The 27,422-nt window shown below is 25.2% G+C and overlaps 1 protein-coding gene across 2 annotated transcripts; it reads left to right on the top strand.

Annotated features, from left to right (window-relative positions):
- Positions 1–324: 324 nt before the first annotated feature.
- Positions 325–27,257, top strand: LOC122499850 (rho GTPase-activating protein 20-like). 2 transcript variants are annotated; one of them, XM_043608381.1, is made up of 8 exons: positions 325–1,774; positions 15,934–16,119; positions 16,248–16,403; positions 20,747–20,964; positions 21,799–21,925; positions 24,374–25,035; positions 25,240–25,538; positions 25,650–27,257. In XM_043608381.1, exons 1-8 carry the CDS (start codon positions 1,466–1,468, stop codon positions 26,744–26,746), a joined length of 3,054 nt encoding a protein of 1,017 aa, XP_043464316.1. In that variant the 5' UTR covers positions 325–1,465; the 3' UTR covers positions 26,747–27,257. The 2 variants fall into 2 exon arrangements, with proteins under 2 accessions (XP_043464316.1, XP_043464315.1); XM_043608380.1 differs by having other exon boundaries at positions 25,240–27,257.
- The last annotated feature ends 165 nt before the right edge of the window (positions 27,258–27,422 follow it).

Genomic DNA, 27,422 nt, shown 5'->3' with positions numbered 1-27,422 from the left:
GAACCACCTTGTAGTTTATAAAATTCTTTACGTTATATTATTTAAATCAGAAAGAGTAAAAAAACATATTTATATATTATGTTGTCATGTTAAAATCTGAATCAAAAATAAAACGCACTGAATTCTATAATATTCAGTCTAAATTTTATGATTACACTTTGAAAAAGATTTTAAAGAAAAAATAAACTTTATTTTTGATTAGAAAAAGATAAAAAAAGGCGACAAATCATCAAAAAAGGTGAAGAAGGTGCCAAATTATCAAAAAAGGTGAAAAAGGTGACAAAATTAAAAAAGGGGGGAAATGGGACCAACTATGATGTCTGTAATATAATAAAAATGTATTGTAACAATTTTACATTTGGTCATGGAATTTATTGTAATCTTGAAACCGTAACAATCTTAGTCAGGTTCGAATTTTTTGGTAGAAAATGTCCACTACTTTTATAGGACGATTGGTCTAAAAGAAATGAGGTATTCTCTTAAAAAGAATAAATCTACTGAATGTATTGTACTTGACATAGAAATTGACAAATTCGTTCTCCCCTTCATCCTCTATAATTCTATAACTCTTTGCAATATATCCACTGTTGAATGCCGTGATATTTATGATTATAGATTCACACATATGACTCCTATGATCTTTCTGAGATTAAACATTATTCAAACTGAGTTAGAACTGTGAAATTAGTACCGTGACCAGGATGATCAGTGTGGCCTTAAGACCCAGTCACTGCACAACCTTGCGACCCTTCGGACAAGTTCGCCTCGAGTCGGAGGCACTCGGAACAACTCGGAATTTGTCGAGCCAACTCGGAATTCTTCGGGCATGCGAGGCCAACTAGTCGACACTCAGGCAGTTTCCAACCGCCTGCCTAATTCTATGTATAACCAGTTTAATTCTGCTTGCCTGCAGCTGTTGAACGTGTATAGTATTATTTTGCGACTTTCACCATGTCGTCTTCGTCGTGCGTACAGAAATACAACAGAGGAGTTAAGACAAAAGTTCGAATTGAGTCCAGCCAGCTCTGAAGTTGATTCGGATTTCATTTCTTCACCACAAGGAAGTTGCATTTTATTTTGAAACTAAAGTCAAGTTAAACATATCGATCCAGTTTGTTGGTTTTCTCTCCGTGATCTGATCGAGCGCACGCGTTTTCGATCACGGGACTATGACGACGGGAGAAAGGAATGCAGCCTCGAGTCCTGCATCCGTAGTAGATTAGCCTCCCATGGGTATGTCACTCTCACAACTCAAGGCATTCACAAAGTTGTTCTCACATCAAAAAAGGAAAATATAAGCGATTCAGCAAAGTCCTCTCTCGATTTAGTGCAATTAGTGTGAGATTGTGAAAGAAGACAAAAGAATCGAGTGTGCTGTTAGATAGTGATTAAAGTTGTCACCTCACCTACTCTCGCATATAGAGACTATCGGATTATTGCTCATTTATGCGGGGTGGACTTGTTGATGATGACCATGTTTGGCACTATTGTCCAGAGGCTAACATCACCTGTGACCTCACCGACAAGTGCTCGTCGTCGCTTTAAATCCCCATCAAGATGGGAAATTCAAAGCGATCCAGAGGACGACTCCATTGTGCCGGTGAGAAAATCGCGTGCAAAACATATTTTAGATAAACGGAGAAGTAAAAGCCGTGCACGTTGTCTTAATGTTAGTGAACCACAACCTTGTGAGGATGGCTCTACATGGCAGGATATAGCTTTTCCGCCTTTACGTGGAACTAAGAGTCTCGGTAGACTCGATGGTACTAAAGAGGTATGTATGCTCTTACTTCAAATATTCTTCCTCCTCAACCGCTAATTCATCGTCATTTTTATCTAACAATTGGATAAAGTTCGCTAAACAACTTCCTATACAATATTATTTTTTCAGTAAACAGTTGCGGTTGTAAATCTCTTTATAAACAAATTAAGTATTATAGTTTTCAATTGTACTTAATTTCTCTCCCATTCTTACAGGCCTCGGATATTAACACTTTTTCGACTTATTTTCAGAAATTACGACTTTTCTTCCAACAAAATACTACATTTTTAGTACTTATTTCGATTTCTATAGTATGGAAAATAATTAATAATTAAAATAGTTATGGACCATTTAGGTATTTTTAGATTTCAGCCACTAAAAGCTACTATTTGTTTATCTTTAGAATTTCCACTACTTTAGATTCACTAATACTAGACATCAAAAAACTATTCCCAAAATTATAATCAAATTCTTTAAAACGATTCAATTATTTTCAAAATATATTCAAAATTCTATTTTCAATGTCTAGAGTATTTTCATCCAATTTCGCAAAAGAATTCAATTATTTTTAAAAAATTGATAAAGCTCATCTTAAATTCGATTATTTTCATCTACAGAAATTCAATTAATTTAACATATAGCATTTTCAAAAAAATTTCGAAAAAATCAATTATTTAACAACATTTTTAAACAATTCTTCACAATAATTCAATAACATTCACTAATAATAACAGTTTTCATAAAAATTCAAATTTAAAAAAGAATTTGATAAAATTCTAAGCTAGAATTCAATTATTTTCACAAATAAAATTTTCTACAGAAGAATTCAATTATTTAAAATAAAATCTTCATATTTATTATATTTAGAAATAATTAATTATTATTTAAAAGAATGTTTATAAAATTCTTATGAAGAATTCAATTATTTTCAAAAATAACAAAATTTTTCAGAGAAATTCAATTCTTTTTAAAAACATTTTAATAAAATTTTTCGCAATAATTCAATTATTTTCATAAATAATAAAATTCATCTCAAGAATTTAATTATTTTTGAAAATTTTAGTAAAATTCTTAGCAACTATTTACTTCTTTCTTATTCTGCAAATAAATTGAATTCCTACAACGAATTTTATTATTCATGAAAGAATTGATTTGTTTCGACTCACTTTATGCAAATTCTAATTTAAATAATTGAATTCCTAAGAAATTTGTATTACCTATTCATGAAAAAAATTGAATTCTTACGAAGATTTTTAGAAATAATTTTAAAAAAATTAAATTGCGTTTGGAAATTCGAAAACTTTTTAAAAATAATTAAATTTTACAAAGAATTCAATTAAAAATTTTGACAATAATTGAATTCTCGCGAATAATTTTTATTAGAATTTTTTAAATAAATCAATTTTACAAAGAATTTTATTAAAATGCCTCAAAATAATTGAATTTTCGGTAATAATAATTTTGTTATCTATCGATATAATTGAATTCATTCGAAGAATTATTTATGTGAATAATTGAATTCTTGTGAAGAATTTTATTCAATTCTATAAAAGAATAATTGAAATATTTCAAAAACAATAAATTAAAATCTTTCGAGGAAATTAAATTAAATTTTTAAGAATAATTACATTTTTTCCAATTCCTGAAAAATTGTATTAAATATAATTATGAAAGTAATTGAATAGTTGCAAAGGATTTTATTAAAATTTTCATAAATAATTGAATTCCTGGGAAGAATTTTATTATTTATGAAAATAATTAAATTCTTCCATTAATTTAAAATAGTAGGTATTAAAATTAATTAAAATTCTTCGATGAGTTTTATTATTTATGAAAATAAGTGAATTATTGTGAAGAATTGTATAAAAATTTTGTTAAATAATTTCTTTTTTCTTTTTTTTTTGAAAATTCTATACTAAATTAATTAAATTCTTGTGGAAATTTAATTCTTAATAAAAATAATTATTGAATTTTGGATAAATTTTAGTAATTTTTTTTTAAATAATTGAATTCTTTTGCGAAATTTTATGAAAATACTATATATATTGAAAATAATTGAATTTCGAATCTTTTTTGAAAATAATTGAATCGTTTTAAAGAATTTGATCATAATTTTTGAGAATATTTTATTGATTTCTAGTATTAGCGAATCTAAAGTAGTGGAAATTCTAAAAAAAAACAAATAGTAGCTTTTAGTGGCTGAAATCTAAAAATACCCAAATAGTAGCAAATTGTAAAAAAAAGTAGTAAATAGTATGTTTTAGTAGGTGAGTGCGAAGCCTGAGATACAGAATTGAATGGTTTTTGTTTTTTAAAATTAGTTCAGTAGATTTTGAGGTCTTTCCGTTTTCAAAAAAGTGTTTTTGAGAAAAACGCGTTTAAAGTTTTCGTAATGGATTATAGTCAGTTAAGAAACGATCATAAAAATTGCTATAACTTTTTTCTTTTGCATATTTGTTTTCATAAATGTTTTGGGACATAAGATACTAAGGAGCATTTTAAAGCAAACCTTAATTTTAAAATTTTAAATACAATTATTTGGAAATTAAATCTTTTTTTAAATGAATACTTAATTGTTATTAATTTTTCACGGCAATTAAAATTTGCAATAATTGAATGTAAACTTGATAAGGGTGCGGCGGCAGCTACCAAAACAACGTTATTTATTTAAAAAAATTGACAAACTGGTAAATTTGGCCTATTATCTTTATTATTTAATTTAAATTTTCGTTTAAAATTTTTTTAAATTCAATTTTTTTCTGAAAAAATTGCAACTGTTTTTAACTAAAATCTTTTTGAAGTTAATTAAAAATTATAACTTTATGAAAGTTAATTCTAGAATGCAATTGCTTAAAATAAAATAACACGATACGCAAAAGTGTATCGTGTTACAATCCATTGTGGTTTAAAAGTTTTTATGTCGAAAAAATTCAAGAAGAATTCTTTGACTTCGAGTTTTTTAAAAATATTTTAGGATACCAAAAGACAGAAATTTGGTAGAAATTCTAAAAATGTGATATTTCTAAGGTTGTTTTGATAAAATTCCGTCACACTTACCTGAGTTTTCCTTGATTTCCCTGAGTCGTGGTAATTCTGATTTAAGTATGAAATTCCACATTTATTTTTATAATAAACTGAAACTAAAGTCTTAAATATTTTTAGGCGTGTTCCTTTGTGGATGAAATTTTCACTGAAATGTATTTTAATTGTAAATTTCTTTTCTATTCGAAAATTTGAATATTTTGATTCGACTCTCCTTCTGACTCACGACGTAAGCATGTAGTGATATGCGAGGAGAATGAATAATCCCCAAATTCCACTTGACATAAATTTCACTTGCTATAAATCTCATACATTGTTTGGGCTTGTCATAATCACGCAAAAAAGTACCTGAAGCGAGACATTTATAAAATATAACTTATGACAATTAAATACATTAAATATATAATAATTAAATGAGGCCCAGCCCATAAAGTTCTCCATTGAAATCCACAATGTTAATCAACGAAAAATTTTTTTCAATACCTAAGTATTTTCGAGATTTTTTCACCCCCAGATATTTAAATATAAAAATTTCGAATATACAATTCAGAATTGCATTCTTCTGCCTTCAAAATGTTAATCATCAGAGACCCCCAAAATACTTCTGAATTAAGCTTGATATTAATTATATTTGATGGTAAATTTTCTGGAAGAGTGAACATGTATTTAAATTAAATTTTGGAGTAATATTTTTTATTAAAAGAGTTGATTTTATTTGTATTATAGTTTTTTTTTTTAGTAAAATTCTTATGAAAATGTTGAATGTGCTGCACTGTACAAATTCTATAGTTTCACGCCAATGAGTAACAGTGAAAGAAATGTGAAGAAAAGTTCTTCTTTATCAACGGTGGATGTTTATCGGTACTAAAATTTTTAGATAATAATAAATAAATGAAAAAAGATTTATTTTAAAAAATAAATACTTTCACAGTTTTATAAACAATAAAAAAGTTTACAATTTCTACTACTTTAGATTCGCTAATACTAGAAATCAAAAAACTATTCTCAAAAATTATAATCAAATTATTTAAAACGATTCAATTATTTTCAAAAAATATTCGAAATACTTTCACTAATAATAACATTTTTCACATGAAAATTCAATTTTTAAAAAAATTTTTTGGTAAAATTCAAAGCAAGAATTCAATTATACTTTCATAAATACTAAAACTCATCGAAGGAATTCAATTATTTTAAATTCAATTTTAAATTGATTAATCGAAAAATTCAATTATTTTCAAAAATAAACTTTTCCACAAGAATTCAATTGAGCTCCCGCGGGCAATAACTCGATCTGCGCTTGAACTGAAAAATCCAAGCCAGTCAAGCCGTCAAAAAATGAAAAAAAATAAAAGTCGGAATTTTTAATTTTAAAACATACTACCGTATAGAGCATAAAAATGCGCAACTTTTTTGTCTTTGAAATTTTTTTGTAGGACTTTTATTTTTAATAATAATGGAAAAAACTGAATTTTTTTTATTCTTCAATTTCAATGAATTTCAAAACATAAATCGACTTTTCTCAAACAAATCTGCATAAAATTAATTAAAAATTGATATACTTACGTATCAGGGTCTACTGAAGACGATAAAATGATTAAAACATTTTAAAAAATTAATTGTAAAATTATTTGTTAATGTAAATAAAGACCTGTCGGTAAATACGTTTTCTCAACTTTGAAGAGAAAAAGTATGCGGTGAACTTTCGAGTTGACAAAACTTCCAGTGAGACATTTGTTTATTAACATGTCAAGAAGTTTTTTGGAAATTTTTATTTAAATCGAATGAATAATAAACAAGATACATAATGTTTAAAAAAATATGCGTCGCGCGGCGTTTTGACATTTTGACGCGAAAGCTTTACGATAGGAGGAAATTATTGGTAACTATTGCTATTTTCTGTTGATTTATTTAAAAAATAATTTTATGCATGTATTGTATTTAAAATAAAACCAATTCTGTACATTTATATATGATAGGCAGCTTTTTACGTTTTTTGAATCTTATTTCCAACTTTTAACTCAATCCAAGGTTAAGATTGTTTTGATGCACTATATACTGTGCATTAATTTAAACATAGCAGGTCCTTGTATTTTTTTGAAGAAAATACAGTTTACTTTATTCCTGTCGTTAAGTTTTTTTAATAATCCATGTGTTTTAAAATTGAAAATTAATTGTAAATTAATAAAAAAATTTAAATAATGTCAGAAGTAGAGTGTGTGCAAGGTGCTTCAAGAAAACGACCAAAGAAGTAAAACAATCAGATTAAGAATACACTGAGAAAACAATTTATTTAATTGAATCAAATTTCTTTTAAATCAAACTTAAAATATTTTTGCTTTACAGTCAAATAAATGTAAGTTTAATTCAAACATATTTTTTGGTTCATTTATAAAAATAATATATTTAATTTATGGTTGATTTTAAATTATTTATAATCAACTTTTAAGTTTAAATTAAACATAAAATTTTTAAACGTAGGTATTTTTTGTTTAAACCAAAACAAAAAATATATTTGAATTAAACATAATTATTCAAACAAATATTATTTTTGAATCAAAGTAGTAGATATTTTCTATATATTAGGATTAAGCTTACAAACTAATTTAAATTAAACAAAATCAATTAAAATTATTTTTTTACTTGAATCGAGTATGTTTTCTCTGTGTAACACTTTTATTTATTATTTAATGTTTTAATCTGGTTTGAAAAACCAAACAGTATTAACAAATTTTTAAGAACAAAAGAATTTAAGTTATGTATATATTTTAAAAAGTCAGATATATTAATAATAAAATTATTTTTTAAATAAATCAACAGAAAATAGCAATAGTTACCAATAATTTCCTCCTATCGTAAAGCTTTCGCGTCAAAATGTCAAAACGCCGCGCGACGCATATTTTTTTAAACATTAAGTATCTTGTTTATTTTTCATTCGATTTAAATAAAAATTTCCAAAAAACTTCTTGACATGTTAATAAACAAATGTCTCACTGGAAGTTTTGTCAACTCGAAAGTTCACCGCATACTTTTTCTCTTCAAAGTTGAGAAAACGTATTTACCGACAGGTCTTTATTTACATTAACAAATAATTTTACAATTAATTTTTTAAAATGTTTTAATCATTTTATCGTCTTCAGTAGACCCTGATACGTAAGTATATCAATTTTTAATTAATTTTATGCAGATTTGTTTGAGAAAAGTCGATTTATGTTTTGAAATTCATTGAAATTGAAGAATAAAAAAAATTCAGTTTTTTCCATTATTATTAAAAATAAAAGTCCTACAAAAAAATTTCAAAGACAAAAAAGTTGCGCATTTTTATGCTCTATACGGTAGTATGTTTTAAAATTAAAAATTCCGACTTTTATTTTTTTTCATTTTTTGACGGCTTGACTGGCTTGGATTTTTCAGTTCAAGCGCAGATCGAGTTATTGCCCGCGGGAGCTCAATTATCTAAAGTAAAATTTTCATAATATTTATTATATTTCGAAAAAATTAATTATTTAAAACAATGTTTATAAAATTCTTATGAAGAATTCAATTATTTTCAAAAATATAACAAAAATTTTTACAGAAATTCAATTCTTCTTAAACATTTTGAATAACATTTTCTGCAACAATTCAATTATTTTCATGAATTATAAAATTCTTCTCAGGAATTCAATTATTTTTAAAAATTAAAATAAAATTCTTAGCAACTATTCAATTATTTTCATAAATAATAACATTTTTCTTAGGAATTCAATTATATTTAATACAATTTTACAGGAATTGATCGAGAAATGAAATTATTCAAAAAAATTTAATTTCAATTCCTCGAAAAAATCAATTATTATTTAAAAATTTTTTTTAAATTCTTTGAAGATTTCAATTATTTACAAAAATATTAGAATTTTTCACAGGAATTCAATTATTTTCAAATATTTTAATAAAATTTTTCCAAATAAATCAATTATTTAAATACAATTTTAATTAAAGTTCTTTGAAATCATTCAATTATGCTTTTAGATTTTATTAAAATTTTTCCCAAGAATTCAATTATTTACATAAATAAATAATTCTTTGAAAGAATTCAATTATTAAAGTTAAATAAGTAACAAAATTATTCCCGAAAATTCAATTATTTTTAAGACATTTTAATAAAATTCTTTGTAAAATTCAATTATTTTCATAAATAACAATATTCATCATATGAATTCAATTATTTTTAAAAGTAATAAATTTCTTCTTGAAAATTCAATTATTTTAAAAAGAATTTAATAAAATCGTTCTCAACAATTCAATTATTGTCAAAAATTTTAATTGAATTCTTTGTAAAATTTAATTATTTTCAAAAAATTTCCCAATTCAATGATCTTTAATATTTACTATTTTCTCATAAAATTTCCAAACAGAATTCAATTATTTTAATACTATTTTAAATTAAGTAACCGAAAAATTTAATTTTCATAATGTCCCCAAATATTTTTAAATTAATATAATTCTTTATTAACAATTATTATAATGTAACAGTGATTTTTTAATCATTTATTTAATTACCATTCGCGCCATTCACGAAAAATTTAAAGTGAAATTTTTTTTTTTAAATTGACTTATTTAATATTATTTCAATATAAAAGATTTAACATCGTTGTTTTTTTCTTGTTTTTATTTTAAATTCAATCAAAGTTTCTTCTTTTTTTTTGACAAAAACAGTTATTTAAAGAAATAATTTTTCTTTAATTTACAAAAAAATGTTACAGAATTTTTATTAAAAAATAAAAAAAATCAATTAGTTTTTTTTTGACAAAAATAGAATTTTATAAAAATTTTATTAAAATTTATAAAGTTTAATAAAAGTTTTTCCTTTTTTTTGAAAATACTTTAGAATTTGGGCAACGATTTTAGATAAAATAGATATTTGCCTAAAGAGTCTCTAAGATTCTTTAGGCAAATATATTTTCTAAAAATTTGTTAAATATTATTATTAAAAAAAGAGGTTGTAAAGTGTTTTCTTAGGAAAGGATGAAACATTAAAAATAATATTGTAGTCTCTAGTAGAATCAATAATGCAGGCATTATTCCGAACTCAACTTTCAAATTTCACGTCTCTACATCGTCAAATATGGCGTTGGTCTCAATTTTTCGATCAGTTTCTATTTGACATAAGTGCACTGAACAAAATTTCTATCCAGAAAGAAACAACTAGGTGGCTATGTAGTTAAAGCTGATTTTGTTGAAATGACAATGATTTTTTGTTGAGCTATAGCAATAGGTGCAAACTTTACTCTACTGGCGTACATAAACTTGATAGAGGCAATTAGTTATAATAACAAGCATTCTCACTTAAAATGAAAATGGCCATTAGTCAGAAAAAATTAGGCTATATTTACAATGTGAATAAGTTTGTCAATAATGGAGTTAACCCAAATAGCGCCGTTTTATTCGGGCAGTTATCTGAAAATTATCAATGATAACACAAGCCTGCAAAAGAATTAAAATTTCCATTGTCTGAGATCGAGAAGTCATATCCGGCAGTTTTCACGTTTTTATCAGTTTTTAAAAATTTCTACTGAATAAATCGACTGTCCGCAGATCCAACTATTTTAAAAAATTATTGGATCCACTTAGAATTTGTTACTTGGAGGTTTTCGGGGTCTCTGATTACGAATATGACGTCAGATTTTTAGAATTCAAAATGTCCTTCGATTTAAACCTTTTCACAGTTAATTTTCTTACAAGTTATCAATGTAAAATAGAAAAAATGCGAAAAATCATTTAGGAAAAACAAAAGAAGAAATTCGAAAAAAACCACTGCAATGGAAAAAAAAATTTATTAGATTCAATTAAGGACATTTGAACAGTTTTAAAACAATTGGTTTGCACGAATTTCAAAAAAAAATTTACAAGTGTAGGAGAAAATACGATAAAGGTAAATGATATTAGAAAATGTGCTTAAGTTTTTCACCTCTCTACGATGACTATTACAAAAGACAAAAAGCAATAGTATTCTCAAAAGCAGGACAAATTAAAAACATAAGTAACACACACGTGTCAAGTACAGTTTTCTCTTACTGTGCAAACATTCACTTTTATATTCATTAGATGTGTTTAAAATGTTTGTCAAAATATTTTACACAGGAAAGCTCAAAAATAGGCTGTAAGTCCGAAGAAGATGGTCATGGTCTTTTTAAAAGTTTGTAAAAATTAAAAAAAAACTGTCTTTGTCTTAATTTTTAATGATAATAATTAATTTAACATTTTTTACTTATGTTATACAAATTTTTAATAATTCAAAGTAAAACATTAATATAAAATAAATAAAAGATGTTTTGATTCTTCTGTGTGGCCTAATGACCTAACAGCCATTAGGCCAAACAGAAGAATCAAAACATCTTTTATTTATACAATTTTATGGCTTCCAAAAATATTGTGAAAAAAAATATTTTAAAATTTAAATAAATATAAAAATATTTTATATAATGTGTTACGAACATTATAAATTCTAGAAATACTGATTATTATTAAATTAAAACAAACAAACACATAGATCTTTTATGTTAAATTTTCACTGTTCATAATGAGATCAAATTTAGTTTTAATAAATATTTAAAATCACGTGCTACAACTCGAAAAACATTCGTCACAAGCAACGGACGTTTTTACGTGACTTTATTACTTTTTATTTCAAACATTCTGCAACGATCGACTCTTTTAACAAATCCTAACAAACTGACTTGACATTTCATATGCAGACCCCGTACTTCTTTTATACGAAGTAAACAAAAGAATAGAACTAATACTAATTAAAACAAATACACAACTCCAAGTGAACCGAAAATATTAAAATTATGAAATAATATGAAATTAATTTTCTCACAAATGAAAAATTAAGTAAATTTCCCAAACCTTGAAAGATTGTATATTAATACGAATTTCTTTAGTTAAAAATTGAAATTCGCTTTGCGCACATTTTTTTTTTGGTTTGGTAGACACATTCCTAAGGCCAAATTAAAATGTTTTTTTCAACATTTCGATTAAAAAAGAATACTTTTTACTTTTCGTGGAAATTTCATGAATTTTTACCCCTCCATTAAAAACTTTTATGTTTTGAGAATTCTGGGATTTCGAGGTTTGACGAATAATAAAAATTGAAACTTTTGGCAATTGTATCAAATGAATATTAAAGTCTTTTCGATGAAATGGACATTATTATGGTTAAATATTTTTCTGTGAGAAATTAATATTTTTGGTAGAATATGAACTTAGAACTATAAAGAAGGTTTTTTATTTTATGATGGTAAATAAATTGATATTCAATAAAAAATATATTTATACGATATTTCAAAACATTTTAGTTTTATAATACAGGCCTCGTAATAGACTTTAAGGCACAAAAAAAGTATCTTTATAGTGCATTAAAAATAAAAGAGTCGAAAATGTCGTTTATTTAATTCAGTGTTGTTACAAAAATTTTATTTTTTATTTCCCCGACCTTTCACTGATTTCTTAATTTAATTATTTGGAACTTGAATAATTTTGTTAAATAATATATTTAAATAATATTCTTATTTGTTTTTCCATTAAAAGAATTTCAGTTTTAAACCTTTTGAAAAGTTTAATAGTTTTTAACAATAATATAACACTTCCAAAATTCAATTATTTTCTACAATTTTTAATTACCTTAATTAATTTTTAATTAATCTTTAAATTTATTTTTTTTTTAATTTTCCGAAAGTTCTTCGAAAATTCAATTATTCAAATACAAAAATTCAATTTTTTATAATACTAATTGCAACTGCAAGTGTCCTTTTTTTAAAGTTATTAGTAAGTTATAATATTTTCAAAACATTATAATAAAGAAATTCTTAAAATTAATTTTTTAAAAAAAATTTTATATAATTTTTGAAAGATAATTGTTTTTCAATTGAGTCGTGAATTTCGAAAGGGGCTCAACTCTAAAAATCGTAAGAGTCATTCTCGCTGTCATGGTTATGTAAAAATGACACTTACCTATCGTTTATAGAGTTGAGCTCTTTTCAAAATTCACGATTCAATTTTAAACAATTAAAAATTTTTGAAATAATTAAAATTTTGTAAAATCTTTTAGAAATGATTGAATTTTTGAAAAATTAAAAAATATAAAAGAAAATAAATTTTTTTGAAAAATTTTAATTCAAATTTTTACAATTCTTTACAATAATTCAAATACCTTCACTAATAATAACATTTTTCATGAAAATTCAATTTTTAAAAAAAAAATTTTGATAAAATTTTAATAAAATAATTATTTTTATAAATAATAAAACTGATCGAAGAAATCCAATTATTTTGAATTCTATTTTTAATTAATTAATCGAAAAATTCAATTATTTTCACAAATAAAGTTTTCCACAAGATTTCAATTATTTAAAATACAATTTTCATAGGTAATATTTATTATATTTTAAAAATTAATTACATATTTAAAACAATGTTTATAAAATTCTTATGAAGAATTTAATTATTTTCAAAAATAAGAAAATTTTTCACAGAAATTTAATTCTTTTTAATGGAATTCTTTTGTGAAATTTGATTAGAATAGTAGATATTGAAAATAATTTAATTTCAGCGAAGAATTTCATTATTTGGGAAAATAATTGAATTTTTCGATTAATAAATTTAAAATAGTATTAAAAAATAATTGAAATTCTTCGATGAGTTTTATATTATTTATGAAAGTAATTGAATCCTTGCTTAAAATTTTATCAAAAATTTTTTATTTAAATTGAATTTTCATAAAAAATGTTATTATTAATGAAAGTACCTATTTGAATTATTATGAAGAATTATATAAAAATTTTGTTAAATAATTGGTTTTTTCGAAAATTTTTTTGAAAATGCTATTCTAAATTAATTGATTTTTGTGGAAATTTTACTATTTATGAAAATAATTGAATTTTGGATGAGTTTTATTAATTTTTTTGAAATAATTGAATTCTTTTGCGAAATCTTATGAAAATACTAGATATTGAAAATAATTAAATTTCGAATATTTTTTGAAAATAATTGAAGCATTTTAAAAAATTTAATTATAATTTTTGAGAATAGTTTTTTGATTTCTATTATTAGCGAATTTAAAGTAGTGGAAATTCTTAAAAAAAAAAAAAATAAATAGTAGCTTTTAGTTGCTGAAATCTAAAAAAAAGTACTCAAATAGTGGGATAACGTTAAAGAAGTAGTAAATAGTAGGTTTTAGTAGATGAGTGCGAAGCCTGTATGGAATTTTTTACTGGGTCCACGTGGACATTTGCTTTGATGCCCCCTCCCCCCAAACTGTCCACGTGTTATATGAACGACTTTTAATTTTGCACTACAGAATCGCTTTCTATCCGAAAAACATACAATCCGAAAATATCACTTTTTTGCACATTTTTGGCATATTATGTAGAATTAATTTTTAGTTTGAACGGTTTAGGGTTCGACTTGGTAGCGGTCTAAAGTTTAACTTGAGGTAAAAAGAAATTATAGAGTGGATTAGCCGGCAGTTGCGTTTGATTGTTTCAGTTATTAGTGTATTAAAGGTGACGTCAATAATAGAAGACTGATCGACGTGACAAAGAGAGGGTGAAGAGAAGAATATAAAATAAAATAAAATAAAATCTGCTCGTTGTCGGTGTGGTTGCTTGCGTTACTGCTACTCTGCTACTGTTACTGCTACTGCTACTGACGGTCGGTGACCTTGAGTGCAGATTGTCTGGCTTTCCTTGTCTCGCTTTTTCTTTTCTATCTCTGTCACTCCATTTACCTCCAGTTACACCTCTTTCTGAGCTCACTCGTTGGCCAACGTCTTACTTTCTCTGTAAAGATTTTTTCTCTATAGTAAAGGTGCGTCCGCTATCATGAGGAATTTTCCATACCTACTGACGACGAGAGATTTTAATATAAATAGTTAATATTATTCTATTTCAAAACAATATTTTTCATTTTTAGATTTTGTAAAAAAATCACAGTAACTAAAATTAAATTTAAACATAGATATTTTTTTTTATTAAAAAGTTTCAAGCAAATCCGATAAATTTTTTTTTTTTTGGCTGCCATATTGGATCCGCCATTTTAAGTTTTCAGAATCTGACTTTAAATTAATTTTTAATATGATAACATTTTATCAAAATAAGAGCTGTCGTTGACTTCCCTGGCAGATTGAGTAAAATGAATGAATTTAATTAGAAATATTTAAATTAAATTCAAATTATTAAAAATAATAATAAAATTCTTTTTAGAAAATCAATTCTCTTTATAAATTTCATCGCAATAATTCAATTATTTTCATAAATAATAAAATTCTTTTTAGGAATTCAATTATTTTCATAAATACAACTTAAACGTAAAATTTCAATTATTTTTAATACAATAAATTTTAATTGAATTTAATAAATTATTTATTCCTTTATTTAAATAATTGAATTCTCGTAAAATTTTCTAATAGAAATTGAGGTAAATGTGAATTTTAGTTAAAGACACTAAAATAATTGATTTTTTTCGGAAAGTTGAAAATGATAGCAGAAATTCAATTATTTTCAGAAATAATAAAATTCTTCATAAAAATTCAATTATGTTTAAAATTTAAAAAAAAATTCTTGTCAAAAATTTAATTATTTTTATAAATAATAAATTTATTTTCCCACATTCAATTATTTTCAAAGATTTAAATAAAATTCTTGTCAAGATTTCAATTATTTTCACAATTAATAAAAGTTTTACAGGAATTCTCTTATTTACAAACTTTTTATAAATTTCTTCGCAATAATTCAATTATTTTCATAAAATAATAATAATGTGTGTTACAAAATTTTTTGACAACTTTTACAAAATGTCGTTCTAGCCCTAAGGCCTAAATTTTTTTTTCTGAGTAAAAAAAAAATCTCGTAGCTACAAAGTTAGCTAATGATATAAAATTTCAGGGCGTATATTAATTATCACATTACATAATACGGTTTAGGATTTACAATCGTTGAAATAACGCGTGGCCACCTTGGGGCCCTAATAAAATGTTTCAAATCGTATGAGTAGATATTCATCTTTTTTACGTTTCATTTCAGTTGTTTTATCTATATTTTTCTATTTTTTTGATGCTATTATTTATAAAACTTTTTAATTTTTTAAAGGTCCAGAGACTTGCAGAGTACGAAAGGTATTTAAGGCAGGAGGCGAGAAATCTCACAGAAGACGAAAATCAAATTGAAAGTGGAATCATCCTTCAACGAAATCAACTGGAAGGAGACCTCCATCGCATTCAAGAATTGTTTCCTGGAGATAATCTGCGACTTCATGAACGAGATGTTTTAACAACGGTAATATTTATTGAAATGCAATAAGAATTTTCAAAATTGTACATATAATTTTAGATTCTAGTTTCTACTTTTAGATATAGTCTTCAAAACGGAAACGCATGATACAATAATTGACTTTGTACTTTTAGAAGATGAAGAGCATTCTTCGCAAGAGAAATGGCGTAAAAACTGGAAGACTAACAAGAGCACTTTCACAAAAATCACTCAACAACAGCAATAATTCTTTAATAAATATTGGATCTACCAGAACGTTTTTATTGGAAACTCCAGTACAATTTACCACAGTAAGTTACCATATATTCTTTAGTGAATTATACGTTCAAATATTATTTAGATAAACAGAAGTTGCAGAAGTTTAAAAGTATAACACAAACAGTATCAAAAGAAAGATTAGATTTTCTAGAGATTATTTTGGGCTTTTCAGAGAATTCAGAGAAAAAATGAAATACAGAGTCGTCTTTCTTTTACTGCATTTGGCATAGGATTAAGAAAAAATGAAACTTGATAAAAGAGATTAAGACAAGTTTTTTTTAAAAATATATTTACTGATTTGGCAAGTTTTTCTTAATTTTTCAATTTCCCCGAAGCTAATTAATATTTTCTAACGTTCTTCAACTCATTTTAATCTTAATATTAAATTCAATTAAACGTAATATTTATTAAGGGGACAGTACACTCTGAAAAAAGAAAAAAGAATTTTTTTAAATTCAATTTTTTTGAAGTGTAAAAAAATATTTATAGATGAAACTTTGAGATTTTTGAAAAAATAAAAACATGAAAAAATCTCACTAGAACAACTGAAAAAATAAAAAAAAAAGTGTGTTTTAATAATGAGTGAAACGTACTTTCAATAATAAGAGTGGTAGGCCTGGCTCAAAAGTTGTCTGCTCTAGAGACCAATAGAGCCGGTTCTACAATGAGGCCAAAAAGAATAGTTCAAGTCCAAGTTGACACATTAGTGAATGGGATATTGGACTTGCACTTAGACTTGATAGTCCTTTTTAAGTCATTGTAGAATTATATTAAGGCAAATTCAGACTTCGCATTCGATGATTCATTTTAAAAAAGTAGCAAAGAGTAACTTTCAATCTAAAGAACAGTGGTAAAAAAGTAACTATCGAAAAATTAAACTTGACGACCAAAAAAACTCGTTTTAGACGAGAAAAAATTCCATTTTTTATTTTCCAGACTTTTTCCTAATTTTCATCAAAAATATTTACTTCTTTCTTATGCTGCTAATAAATTGAATTCTTGCGACGAATTTTATTATTCATGAAAGAATTTAAATATTTATAAAAATAATTTAATTCTTGTGAAGAATTTTATGAAAATGTTTAAATAATTCATTTCTTTTGCCTAATTTTATGCAAATTCTAATTTAAATAATTGAATTCCTAAGAAATTTTTATTATTCATGAAAAGAATTGAATTTTTACAAAGTTTTTTTCAAACATTTTTATATAATTCAATTTTGTTTGGAAATTTTATGAAAATAGTAGATATTGAGAATCATTGAATTAGGAAAAGTTTTTAAAAATAATTTAATTTTACAAAGAATTCAATTAAAATTTATGACAATAATTGAATTTTACAAAGAATTTTAATAAAATTTCTTAAAAATAATTGAATTTTCGGGAATAATTTTGTTATTTATCTTTAATAATTGAATTCTTTCAAAGAATTCATTATGTAAATAATTGAATTCTTGGGAAGAATTTTATTAAAATCAAAGGAATAATTGAAGTTTTTTTTAAAAAAGTGTAATTAAAATCGTATTTAGAATAAATGATTTCTTTTGAACAATTTTATATTTTATATTTGAAAATAATTGAATTCCTGAGAAGAATTTTATTATTAATAAAAATAATGGAATTATTGCGAAAATTTGATTAAAATGTTTAAAAAGAATTGAATTTCTGTGAAAAATTTTGTTATTTTTGAAAATAATTGAATTCTTGTGGAAAACTTTAGTTGTGAAAATAATTGAATTTTTCGACTAATTAATTTAAAATAGTATTAAAAGCAATTGAAATTCTTTGATGAGTTTTACTATTTATGAAAGTAATTGAATTTTTGCTTAAAATTTTATTATAATGTTTTAAAAGAATTCAATTTCTGTGTAAAATTTTGTTATTTTTGAAAATTATTGAATTCTTTTGCTAAATATTGTTATTTATGAAAATAAATGAATTTCACAAAGAATTTTATTAAAATGCCTCAAAATAATTGAATTTTCGGGAATAATTTTGTTATTTATCGATATAATTGAATTCTTTCGAAGAATTATTTATGTAAATAATTGAATTCTTGGGAAGAATTTTATTAAAATCTAAAAGAATAATTGAATTAGTTCAAAAAAATTTGATTAAAATCGAAAAGAATAATTGAATTAGTTCCAAAAAATTTAATTAAAATTGTATTTAAAATAATTGATTTCTTTAGAACAATCTTATAAAAATATTTGAAAATAATTGAATTCCTGTGAAAAATTCTAATATTTTTGTAAATAATTGAAATCTGCCAAAGAATTTAAAAAAAACATTTTTTTAAATAATTGTTTTTTCAAGAAATTGAAATTAAATTTTTAAAAATAATTATATTTCTTTGATCAATTTCTTAAAATTGTAGTAAAAATAATAGAAATCCTACGATGAATTTTATTATTTATGAAAATAATTGAATTTGCTAAGAATTTTATTATAATTTTTAAAAATAATTAAATTCCTGAGGAAAATTTTGTTATTCATGAAAATAATTGAATTATTGAGGAAAATTTTATTAAAATGTTTAAAAAGAATTGAATTTCTGTGGAAAATTTTGTTATTTTTGAAAATAATTGAATTCTTTATAACATTCTTGTGGAAAACTTTATTTGTGAAAATAATTGAATTTTTCGATTAATCAATTTAGAATTGAATTAAAAATAATTGAATTTCTCCGATGAGTTTTATAATATTTATGAAAGTAATTGAATTCTTACTTAGAAATAATAATTGAATTCTTGAGAAGAATTTTATTAAAATCTAAACGAATAATTGAATTTCGAACAATTTAATTAAAATATTTGAAAATAATTGAATTACTGTGAAAAATTCTAATTTTTTGTAAATAATTGAATTCTTTCAAAGAATTAAAAAAAAAAGTTTTTTAAATAATTGATTTTTTCAAGGAATTGAAATTAAATTTTTAAGAATAATTACATTTTTTGATCAATTCCTGTAAAATTATAGGTATTAAAAAAAAATTGAAATCCTGCGATGAATTTTATTAAAATTTTCAAAAATAATTGAATTCCTGAGAAGAATTTTATTATTCATGATGAAAATAATTGAATTATTGCGAAAAATTTGATTAAAATGTTTAAAAAGAATTGAATTTCTCTGGAAAATTTGGTTATTTTTGAAAATAATTAATTTTTTCATAAGAATTTTATAAATGTTGTTGTAAATCATTAATTTTTGCGAAATATAATAAATATTATAAAAATGTGATTTTAAATAATTGAATTCTTGTGGAAAACTTTATTTGTGAAAATAATTGAATTTTTCGATTAATTAATTTAAAATAGTATTAAAAATAATTGAAATTTTTCGATGAATTTTATTACTTATGAAAATAATTGAATTCTTGCTTAGAATTTTATCAAAAATTTTTTTTTTTAAATTGAATTTCCATTCAAAATGTTATTATTAGTAAAAGAATTTGAATTATTGTGAAGAATTGTATAAAAATTTCGTTAATGAATTGATTTTTTCGAAATTTTTTTGAAAATGCTATTCTAAATTAATTGAATTCCTGTGGAAATTTTATTATTTATGAAAATGTGTAATTGAATTTTGTATGAGTTTTATCAATTGTTTTTTAAATAATTGAATTTTTTTGCGAAATCTTATATGAAAATATTAAATATTGAAAATAATTGAATTTCGAATATTTTTTGAAAATAATTGAATCGTTTTAAAGAATTTGATTATAATTTTTGAGAATAGTTTTTCGATTTCTAGTATTAGCTAATTTAAAGTAGTGGAAATTCTCAAAAAACAGAAATAGTACACAGTAAAAAGTAAATCTTAATTTAAGAGCTGCCTTAAATTCAACACTGTCTGCTATAATGTTAAAGGATACGAAAATCGTGCGTAAATTCAACATTGACTGTCTTAAAAATGTTGCATCTTAATTTAAGGCAGCTTTCGTGCCTTAAAATAAGATTTTCTTTTTACTGTGTAGGTGCGATGTGTGAAAATTATAAAAAAGCGGTAAACCTTAATTGTCACTTCTGCTACGTTTTATATTGATGCGTGAAAGTGATCAAAATAGATAAAATTTAATTAATATACCAGAGCCTTAAAAAATACCCGGTTTCATGACGGTCACTCTCCCCTACTCGCATTTGAATGAATAGTTGAACAGATTGAGATAATAAGAGAGGAAGTTGGAACGGTTATGAATAAGATTGGAAAGTAACCTGCAGCTAGGCGAAAAGGATTTATGAATAAGTATTGAAAATAGGAGGGATTTTAATGAATTACGGAAACTAGGTTTTCAATGACGAAGGAATTAGAGATTTATTGAATCTTTTATTTTTCTACAATTACGAGAATTGTTGATAACTTGCATCTTATTACAGGGAATGCAGTCCCAAGAAAGACATCTCTTTCTCTTCTCGGATGTTCTACTCATAGCCAAAGCACGTAGTGGAGGTAACTTTAAGTTAAAGCAATCTGTTAAAATGAGCGAGCTCTGGTTGACAACAGGCTATATAGATGACGTCGCCGAAACAAATAAATCTCAGGAAACAAGTTTCGTACTTGGCTGGCCAACCACAAATGTTGTCGCTACATTCATGTAAATATCGCAATTTTTAATTAATATTCTTCACTTATTATGTAAGTTTTGTATATGCGTTGTGAGAATAATTCTTAAGCTTTTAGGACATCAAATTGAGCTACTGAATTCGATTCTATTAACTATTTTTGAGTTATAAGTAAAGCTATTTACCAAAATTTGCAAAAATAAATATTTTATCTCTAAAAAGAATTTAAATCATCTGATAAGTTAAACAGAATTCAGTAAATTTTGCTTTTCATTAAATATTTTTAACTTAACTTCATTAATTTCTCTTTTAATTTTTTTAACTCTTTCATTTTCATCAATAAATTATTTTGCTTTTTTTACTTTTTTCAGGCATCACAAATAGTTCCCTTTTTTCCAATTTTGTCACCTTTTTTTTAAATAAAAACTAGAAAATACAGCGTTGCCACGTTTTTGTAGTTTTTTTATATCTGTTATTAAAATTAATTGTACAACATTCAAAGGTTGTATGCATAATATTTCTGAACAATATTACCGTCAACCGGGCTATTTTGTGCACGCGAGGTTTTTTAATGAATAAAATTTTTTAATTTCTTTTAATTATTTACTGCTTAAATTTATAAGTTTAGTTATAACTCCTTAATAAATTTTTTTATTTCCAAAGATTACGACAAAAAGCACATTATATTAGTATAAACTTACATTGAGTTTACAAACGAACTTCACTATCTCCTTCGTACTTGAGGTAAACTTACAGTAAGATACTGGTATAATTATTACTAACAAACGGTAGTTAATTTTTTTAAATACATTTTCAATGTAATATTTAAATATTCACCTCGATCTATTTTATTTTTTGTACTTTAGGACTAGTGCAGCCCGAGATTTATGGTGGAGTCGTCTCACGGAGTTAGTAAGAGAAGAGAGCGGGAAGGAACCACCTGATACGAATATTCAAATTCTTTATCACGAAAATGAAGCCAATATAGAATATGTAAGTGTTTACATGGAAGATTATTATCTAAATAGTTGTATAACTGCCCCTCGTTCCCTTCCAGTGGACACGAAACTTGTTGAATCAAAACCCCCTAAAAACTTGATATTTTCAATTATTTTGAGTTTATAACGGAAACAAAATATTATTCCCCTACGAGGAAATCCAATTATTTAAAAAAAAATTTTTTTTTAATTCTTTGGAAAAATTCAGTTATTTACAAAAATATTAAAATTTTTCACAGGAATTCAAGTATTTTAATAAAATTGTTCGAAAGAAATCAATATTATTTTAAATACAATTTTAATTAAATTTTTTTTAAATAATATAATTCAATTATTATTTTAGATTTTAATAAAATTCTTCACAAGAATTAAAATATTTACATAAACAATTCTTGGAACAAATTCAATTATGTCGATAAATAGCAAAATTATTCCCAAAAATCCAATTATTTTGAGGCATTTTTATGATAAATTCTTTGTAAAATTCAATTATTTTCATAAATAACAATATTCATCACAAGAATTCAATTATTTTAAAAAGTAATAATTTTCTTCTTGGATATTCAATTATTTTAAAGAATTGTAATAAAATCGTTCGCAAGAATTCAATTATTGTAAAAAATTTTATTAATTACTTTGTAAAATTTAATTATTTTTAAAAACTTTTCGCAGTTCAATGATTTTCAATATCTACTATTTTCATAAAATTTCTAAAATGAATTCAATTATTCGAATATTGTTTGTAAAAATATTCCTAAGAATTCAATTCTTTTCATGAATAATAAAAATTTCTCAGAACTTTAATTATTTAAATTAAAATTTGCACAAAATTATTCGAAAGAAATCAATTATTTAAATTTTTTTATAGAATTCTGAGCAAAAATTCAATTATTTTTAATTTTATAAATAATAAAACTCATCGACGAATTTTAATTATTTTTAATTAATTAATCAAAAATTCAATAATTCACAAATAAAGTTTTCCACAAGAATTCAATTATTTTAAATAAGAGTTTCATAATATTTATTATATTTCGAAAAAATTAATTATTTAAAACAATGTTTATAAAATTCTAATAAAGATTTCAATTATTTTCAAAAATAACAAAATTTTCCACAAAAAATCAATTCTCTTTAAACATTTTATTAAAATTTTTCGCAATAATTCAAATATTTTCAGAAATAATGAAATTCTTAGCAACTATTCAATTATTTTCTTAAATAATAAAATTCATCGCAAGATTTCAATTATTTTTAAAACAATTTTGCAGAAATTGCTCAAAAAATGTAATTATTCTTAAAAATTGAATTTCAATTCCTCGAAAGAAATTATTTAAAAAAAGATTTTTTAAAAATTTTTTGGAAAAATTTAATTATTTCCAAAAATATTAGATTTTTTCACAGGAATCCAATTATTTTCAAATATTTTAATAAAATTGTTCGAAGGAAATCAATTATTTTAAATACAATTTAAAGTAAATTTTTTTGAAATAATACAATTATTCTTTTAGATCTTAATAAAATTTTTCCTAAGAATTCAATTATTTACATAAATAAATAATTCTTGGAAAGAATTCAATTATGTCTTAATAAATATCAAAATTATTCCCGAAAATTCAATTATTTTTAAGAAATTTTAATAAAATTCTTTGTAAAATTTAATTATTTTCATAAATAACAATATTCTTCACAAGAATTCAATTATTTTTAAAAGTAATAAATTTCTTCTTGGAAATTCAATTATTTTTAAAAGAATTTAATAAAATGTCACTCAGACATTTAATTATTCTTCAAAAGTTTAATAGAATTCTTTGTAAAATTTAATTGTTTTAAAAAACTTTTCACAATTCAATGATTTTCAATATTTACTTTTTTCATAAAATTTCCAAACAGAATTTTATTATTTAACGATTTGTTGTAAAAATCTTCGTAAGAATTTAATTCTTTTCATGAATACCTAATAAAAATTTGTTAGGAATTCAATTATTTAAATTAGAATTTGCATAAAATTAGTCGAAAAAAATGAATTATTTAAAACTTTTCATAAATTTCTTCGCAAGAATTAAATTATTTTTATAAATATTTAAATTCTTTCGTGAATAATAAAATTCGTTGCAGGTATTTAATTTATGTGGATAAGAAAAACATTTTTTAGCATGATAAGAAAGAAATAAATATTTTTTGCAAAAAATTAGGAAAAAGTGAGGGAATTAAAAAATATGGATTTGATGTCAAATTAACCGTCAATACGGGTTTATGTTTTAAATTTTAACAATTATAGTAGCAATAAGTTTTTTGCGTCACCCTAATGTATAATCAATTTTAAACACTTAGTGATTTAATGTTAGAATTTTTCGCTGATTGAGAATTTTTAATTACGATTGAAGATTTCGTCTGATTTGTTAAAAAAATGATTAAATAACTTGTAATTTACTTATTGCAGAGCAAAACAATTATGGTGAGTTCTGAGATGACAGCAACAACATGCGTGAATTTGGCTACACGTCTTCTTGATCTTCAGGGCTACTTTCAATTGTGGGCAAGAACATCATCAGATGATGCGCCGTATCCATTGATAGGTCACGAGAGACCTTTTGCCATAAAACTATCTAATTTACGCCACACACTATCCACTGAAGAGGGTTTTGATTTGGAGCATTGCAATAAAAGCGGCAACGACACTTGTCACTTCATTCTCAAGCCAATCTTGAAGTCGCCAATAAAGAAACAAAAATCAAAAATCACTGGTCTACTGAGGCGATCACTACCTCTTAATTCAAATGTATTTGGAGTTAGTCTCTCGAGATTGGATGACAACGGATTGCCCAAGCCAGTGTTAGTTATGTTGCAGCAAATCTTTGCAAAGGGGCCATTTACGCAAGGTATTTTTAGAAAATCTGCAAACATTAGAATTGTCAGAGAACTTAGAGATCAAATTGAGTCCACAGGAGATTCTCGTTGCATAGAAAATGCACCAATTATAGCCATTGCAGCTTTACTGAAAGACTTCTTGAGGTCACTGCCAGATCCTATACTCACTTCGCATCTCTTTCCGCAATGGATGGAAAGTCTCGAATCAAATAAACCGGTACAAACGATAAAAAGGTAAATTCACTTATTCATCACAAGTAGATTATAAATTACAAAAAGAATATTATTTTAAAGACATTGTAACAATTTTAAAGTAAAGACCTTTAGATACTTGTATTTTAGAAAATAAAATTAGTCTTTACTTGAATTTTGATTCGGACTATTGAGAAAGTAAAGAAAAAAGTTTGAATATTCTAATAAAATTCCGTTTCCTTTCAGCATACTGGATCGCCTCCCAAAGCCAAATTACAATTTGCTCTCACACCTAATCTGCGTGTTGCATCACATTGCCAGTCGGTCAAAGCACAATCTAATGTGCGCAAGCAATCTTGGCGTTTGTTGTGGTCCGAGTTTATTGTGGTCGGTAAATCCCTCAGTGAAACACAGTCGCACAATACCAACACTCACCGAGATGCTAATCCGCCATTGCGAGGTGCTTTTTGGAGAAGGAGTCACGCAACTCCTCGGCGAGGAGCGCAACGACAGTGGGGCCGAAGAAAGCACCGACAGTTTGCATTGTGAGTTTGCCAAGTCTTTCTATGCGATTCCAATATTTCTTGTGAAAAAGAATCTCAGCGATGCTGATCTTTATAAACGATCGATAGAAACATTTATTCGTGCCGTTGCAGCAGGTGGACTATCTTTGGACAGTTTGGATCTCACCGAACCCCCACGTAAGGACCACATGTCTCTGTCCCGAGACTCCGGTCTCACACTCTCTGATTGCCAACTATTTATCCCCGAATCGCCAGTGGGTTCCGAAGATTCTGCCGTTAATGCAAGTTCAACGAATTTCGATAAGACACTAAAGGACGAGAAGTCTGTGAATAAGAGTTATATCCGGGTTTACGGTGGTTGGGACGAGAGAATTAGTTTACAGAATTCGATTGATACGGGAGTTTCCTGCTATCCGAATCCGAATTTTCAGAGGCAAGACTGGCTCCGAGCGCAGCTGAAAAGAACGCCTCGAACTAAACTAGAGGAGAACGATCCGCGCAAGGAACGTTTCGACGAGAAGGATATTTACTCTCAAGAGTATCAAGACATGAAGGACAATATCGATATCCGTAAGGAACTTTATCAATCCTCCCAGGTTAATCTCTCCCAAGACCTTCGGATGGATTACGAACGGAATTTACAGCTCGACGGCTGTACAGACAGAGTTCTCGTTCTCAACGCCGAGAATGATACATTGCTTGCGAATCGCTACGACTTCAGCGATTACAAGAAAGTGAAAAGCGAAATCTACCCGAATCGCGAATCACCAATTTCACAAAACAGCAGTCTTCATTCAAACAGTGATATCTATGAGTTTAGAAAGGACAGGGACTTTATAAGTGTCAAGAAGGAAGCATTAACTAATCGATATGATTGCGACAAGTCTGATAGTATTTACGGTAATCGGGAGAATTTAAGTGACACTTACAATGCAAGGGAGCGAAAGGAAATTTACACCTTTAAGCAAAGTGATGCGGTGAATTACAGCATGGAGAATGATGACTCGAAGAGCATTTGGTCTGATACGCCGCCACCGTTACCACCGAGGCTCAAGCATTTGCCGCCTGTTCACATGAGTTTCGAGGACAGGCATAAAATTGCGGGCAGGTCAAGATCATTACCTCCGCCACCACCGCCTTATCGGCCACCACCTCAACCACGAGCTACAGTGACAATCAGAAATCTTGGTTACAGCAGATCGGTAAATGACGATGAAAGCTACGTTTAACGTAGAGCGAAAGATACTGAGATCTATAAAAATTCAGGGTTGCCACGCAAATTTCCGGACATTTACAGGTTTTCCTGGTTACCATCAGGAATGTCAGGTGGTAACCAGAATATCCTGGAAATATCAGGGAATTTTAGAAATCTTGATAAATCCTAGAAAAGTCGGAATTTTCATCGGAATTCTGGATAATTGTGACGCGCTCCTAAGAAAGGTACCTAAGAAGCAAACGAATTATAGGTTTGTTGTTCTGACAGTTGGCAAAGCCTCAAGTCATTTAAGAAGATCAATAATTTTTAATTAATAATTGATTCTCTTCCTGTATTTTTACTCGAAAAAATTGAAAACATAACCACAGATTTTTTGCTTCTTAGGTACTTTTCTTCGGAGCTTGACACAATTGTTGTTTTCTAAAGTTATTGTGTTTATACTTGAAATCTAACTAATTTTTAGAATTCATTTAGAAAATTTTTAATTTTTGTGACTTTTTTGTTTGCCTTATAAACTAGAAAATTACCACAAATTCTAATATAAAATTTTTAAAAATTTGAATTTTTAATGAATTTAATTAGAAATTTTAAAGAATTTAGATTTTTGAAAAAATTATAATAATTAAAATTCTTCAGAAATTAGTTAGATTTTTTAATATTTAATTAGTTATTAAAAATTATGGATTAAT

The sequence above is a fragment of the Leptopilina heterotoma genome, unplaced genomic scaffold (genome assembly GCF_015476425.1).
Source record: "Leptopilina heterotoma isolate Lh14 unplaced genomic scaffold, ASM1547642v1 Lhet_177, whole genome shotgun sequence".
NCBI lineage: Eukaryota > Metazoa > Arthropoda > Insecta > Hymenoptera > Figitidae > Leptopilina > Leptopilina heterotoma.
This window is presented reverse-complemented; position numbering and strand designations above follow the sequence as displayed.

Coding starts and splice junctions, on each gene's coding strand:
- LOC122499850 (XM_043608380.1), top strand. CDS start 1,466: ATGATGACCATGTTTGGCACTATTGTCCAGAGGCTAACATCACCTGTG. Junction 1,775..15,933: donor GACTCGATGGTACTAAAGAG/GTATGTATGCTC, acceptor AATTTTTTAAAG/GTCCAGAGACTTGCAGAGTA. Junction 25,036..25,239: donor CCGGTACAAACGATAAAAAG/GTAAATTCACTT, acceptor GTTTCCTTTCAG/CATACTGGATCGCCTCCCAA.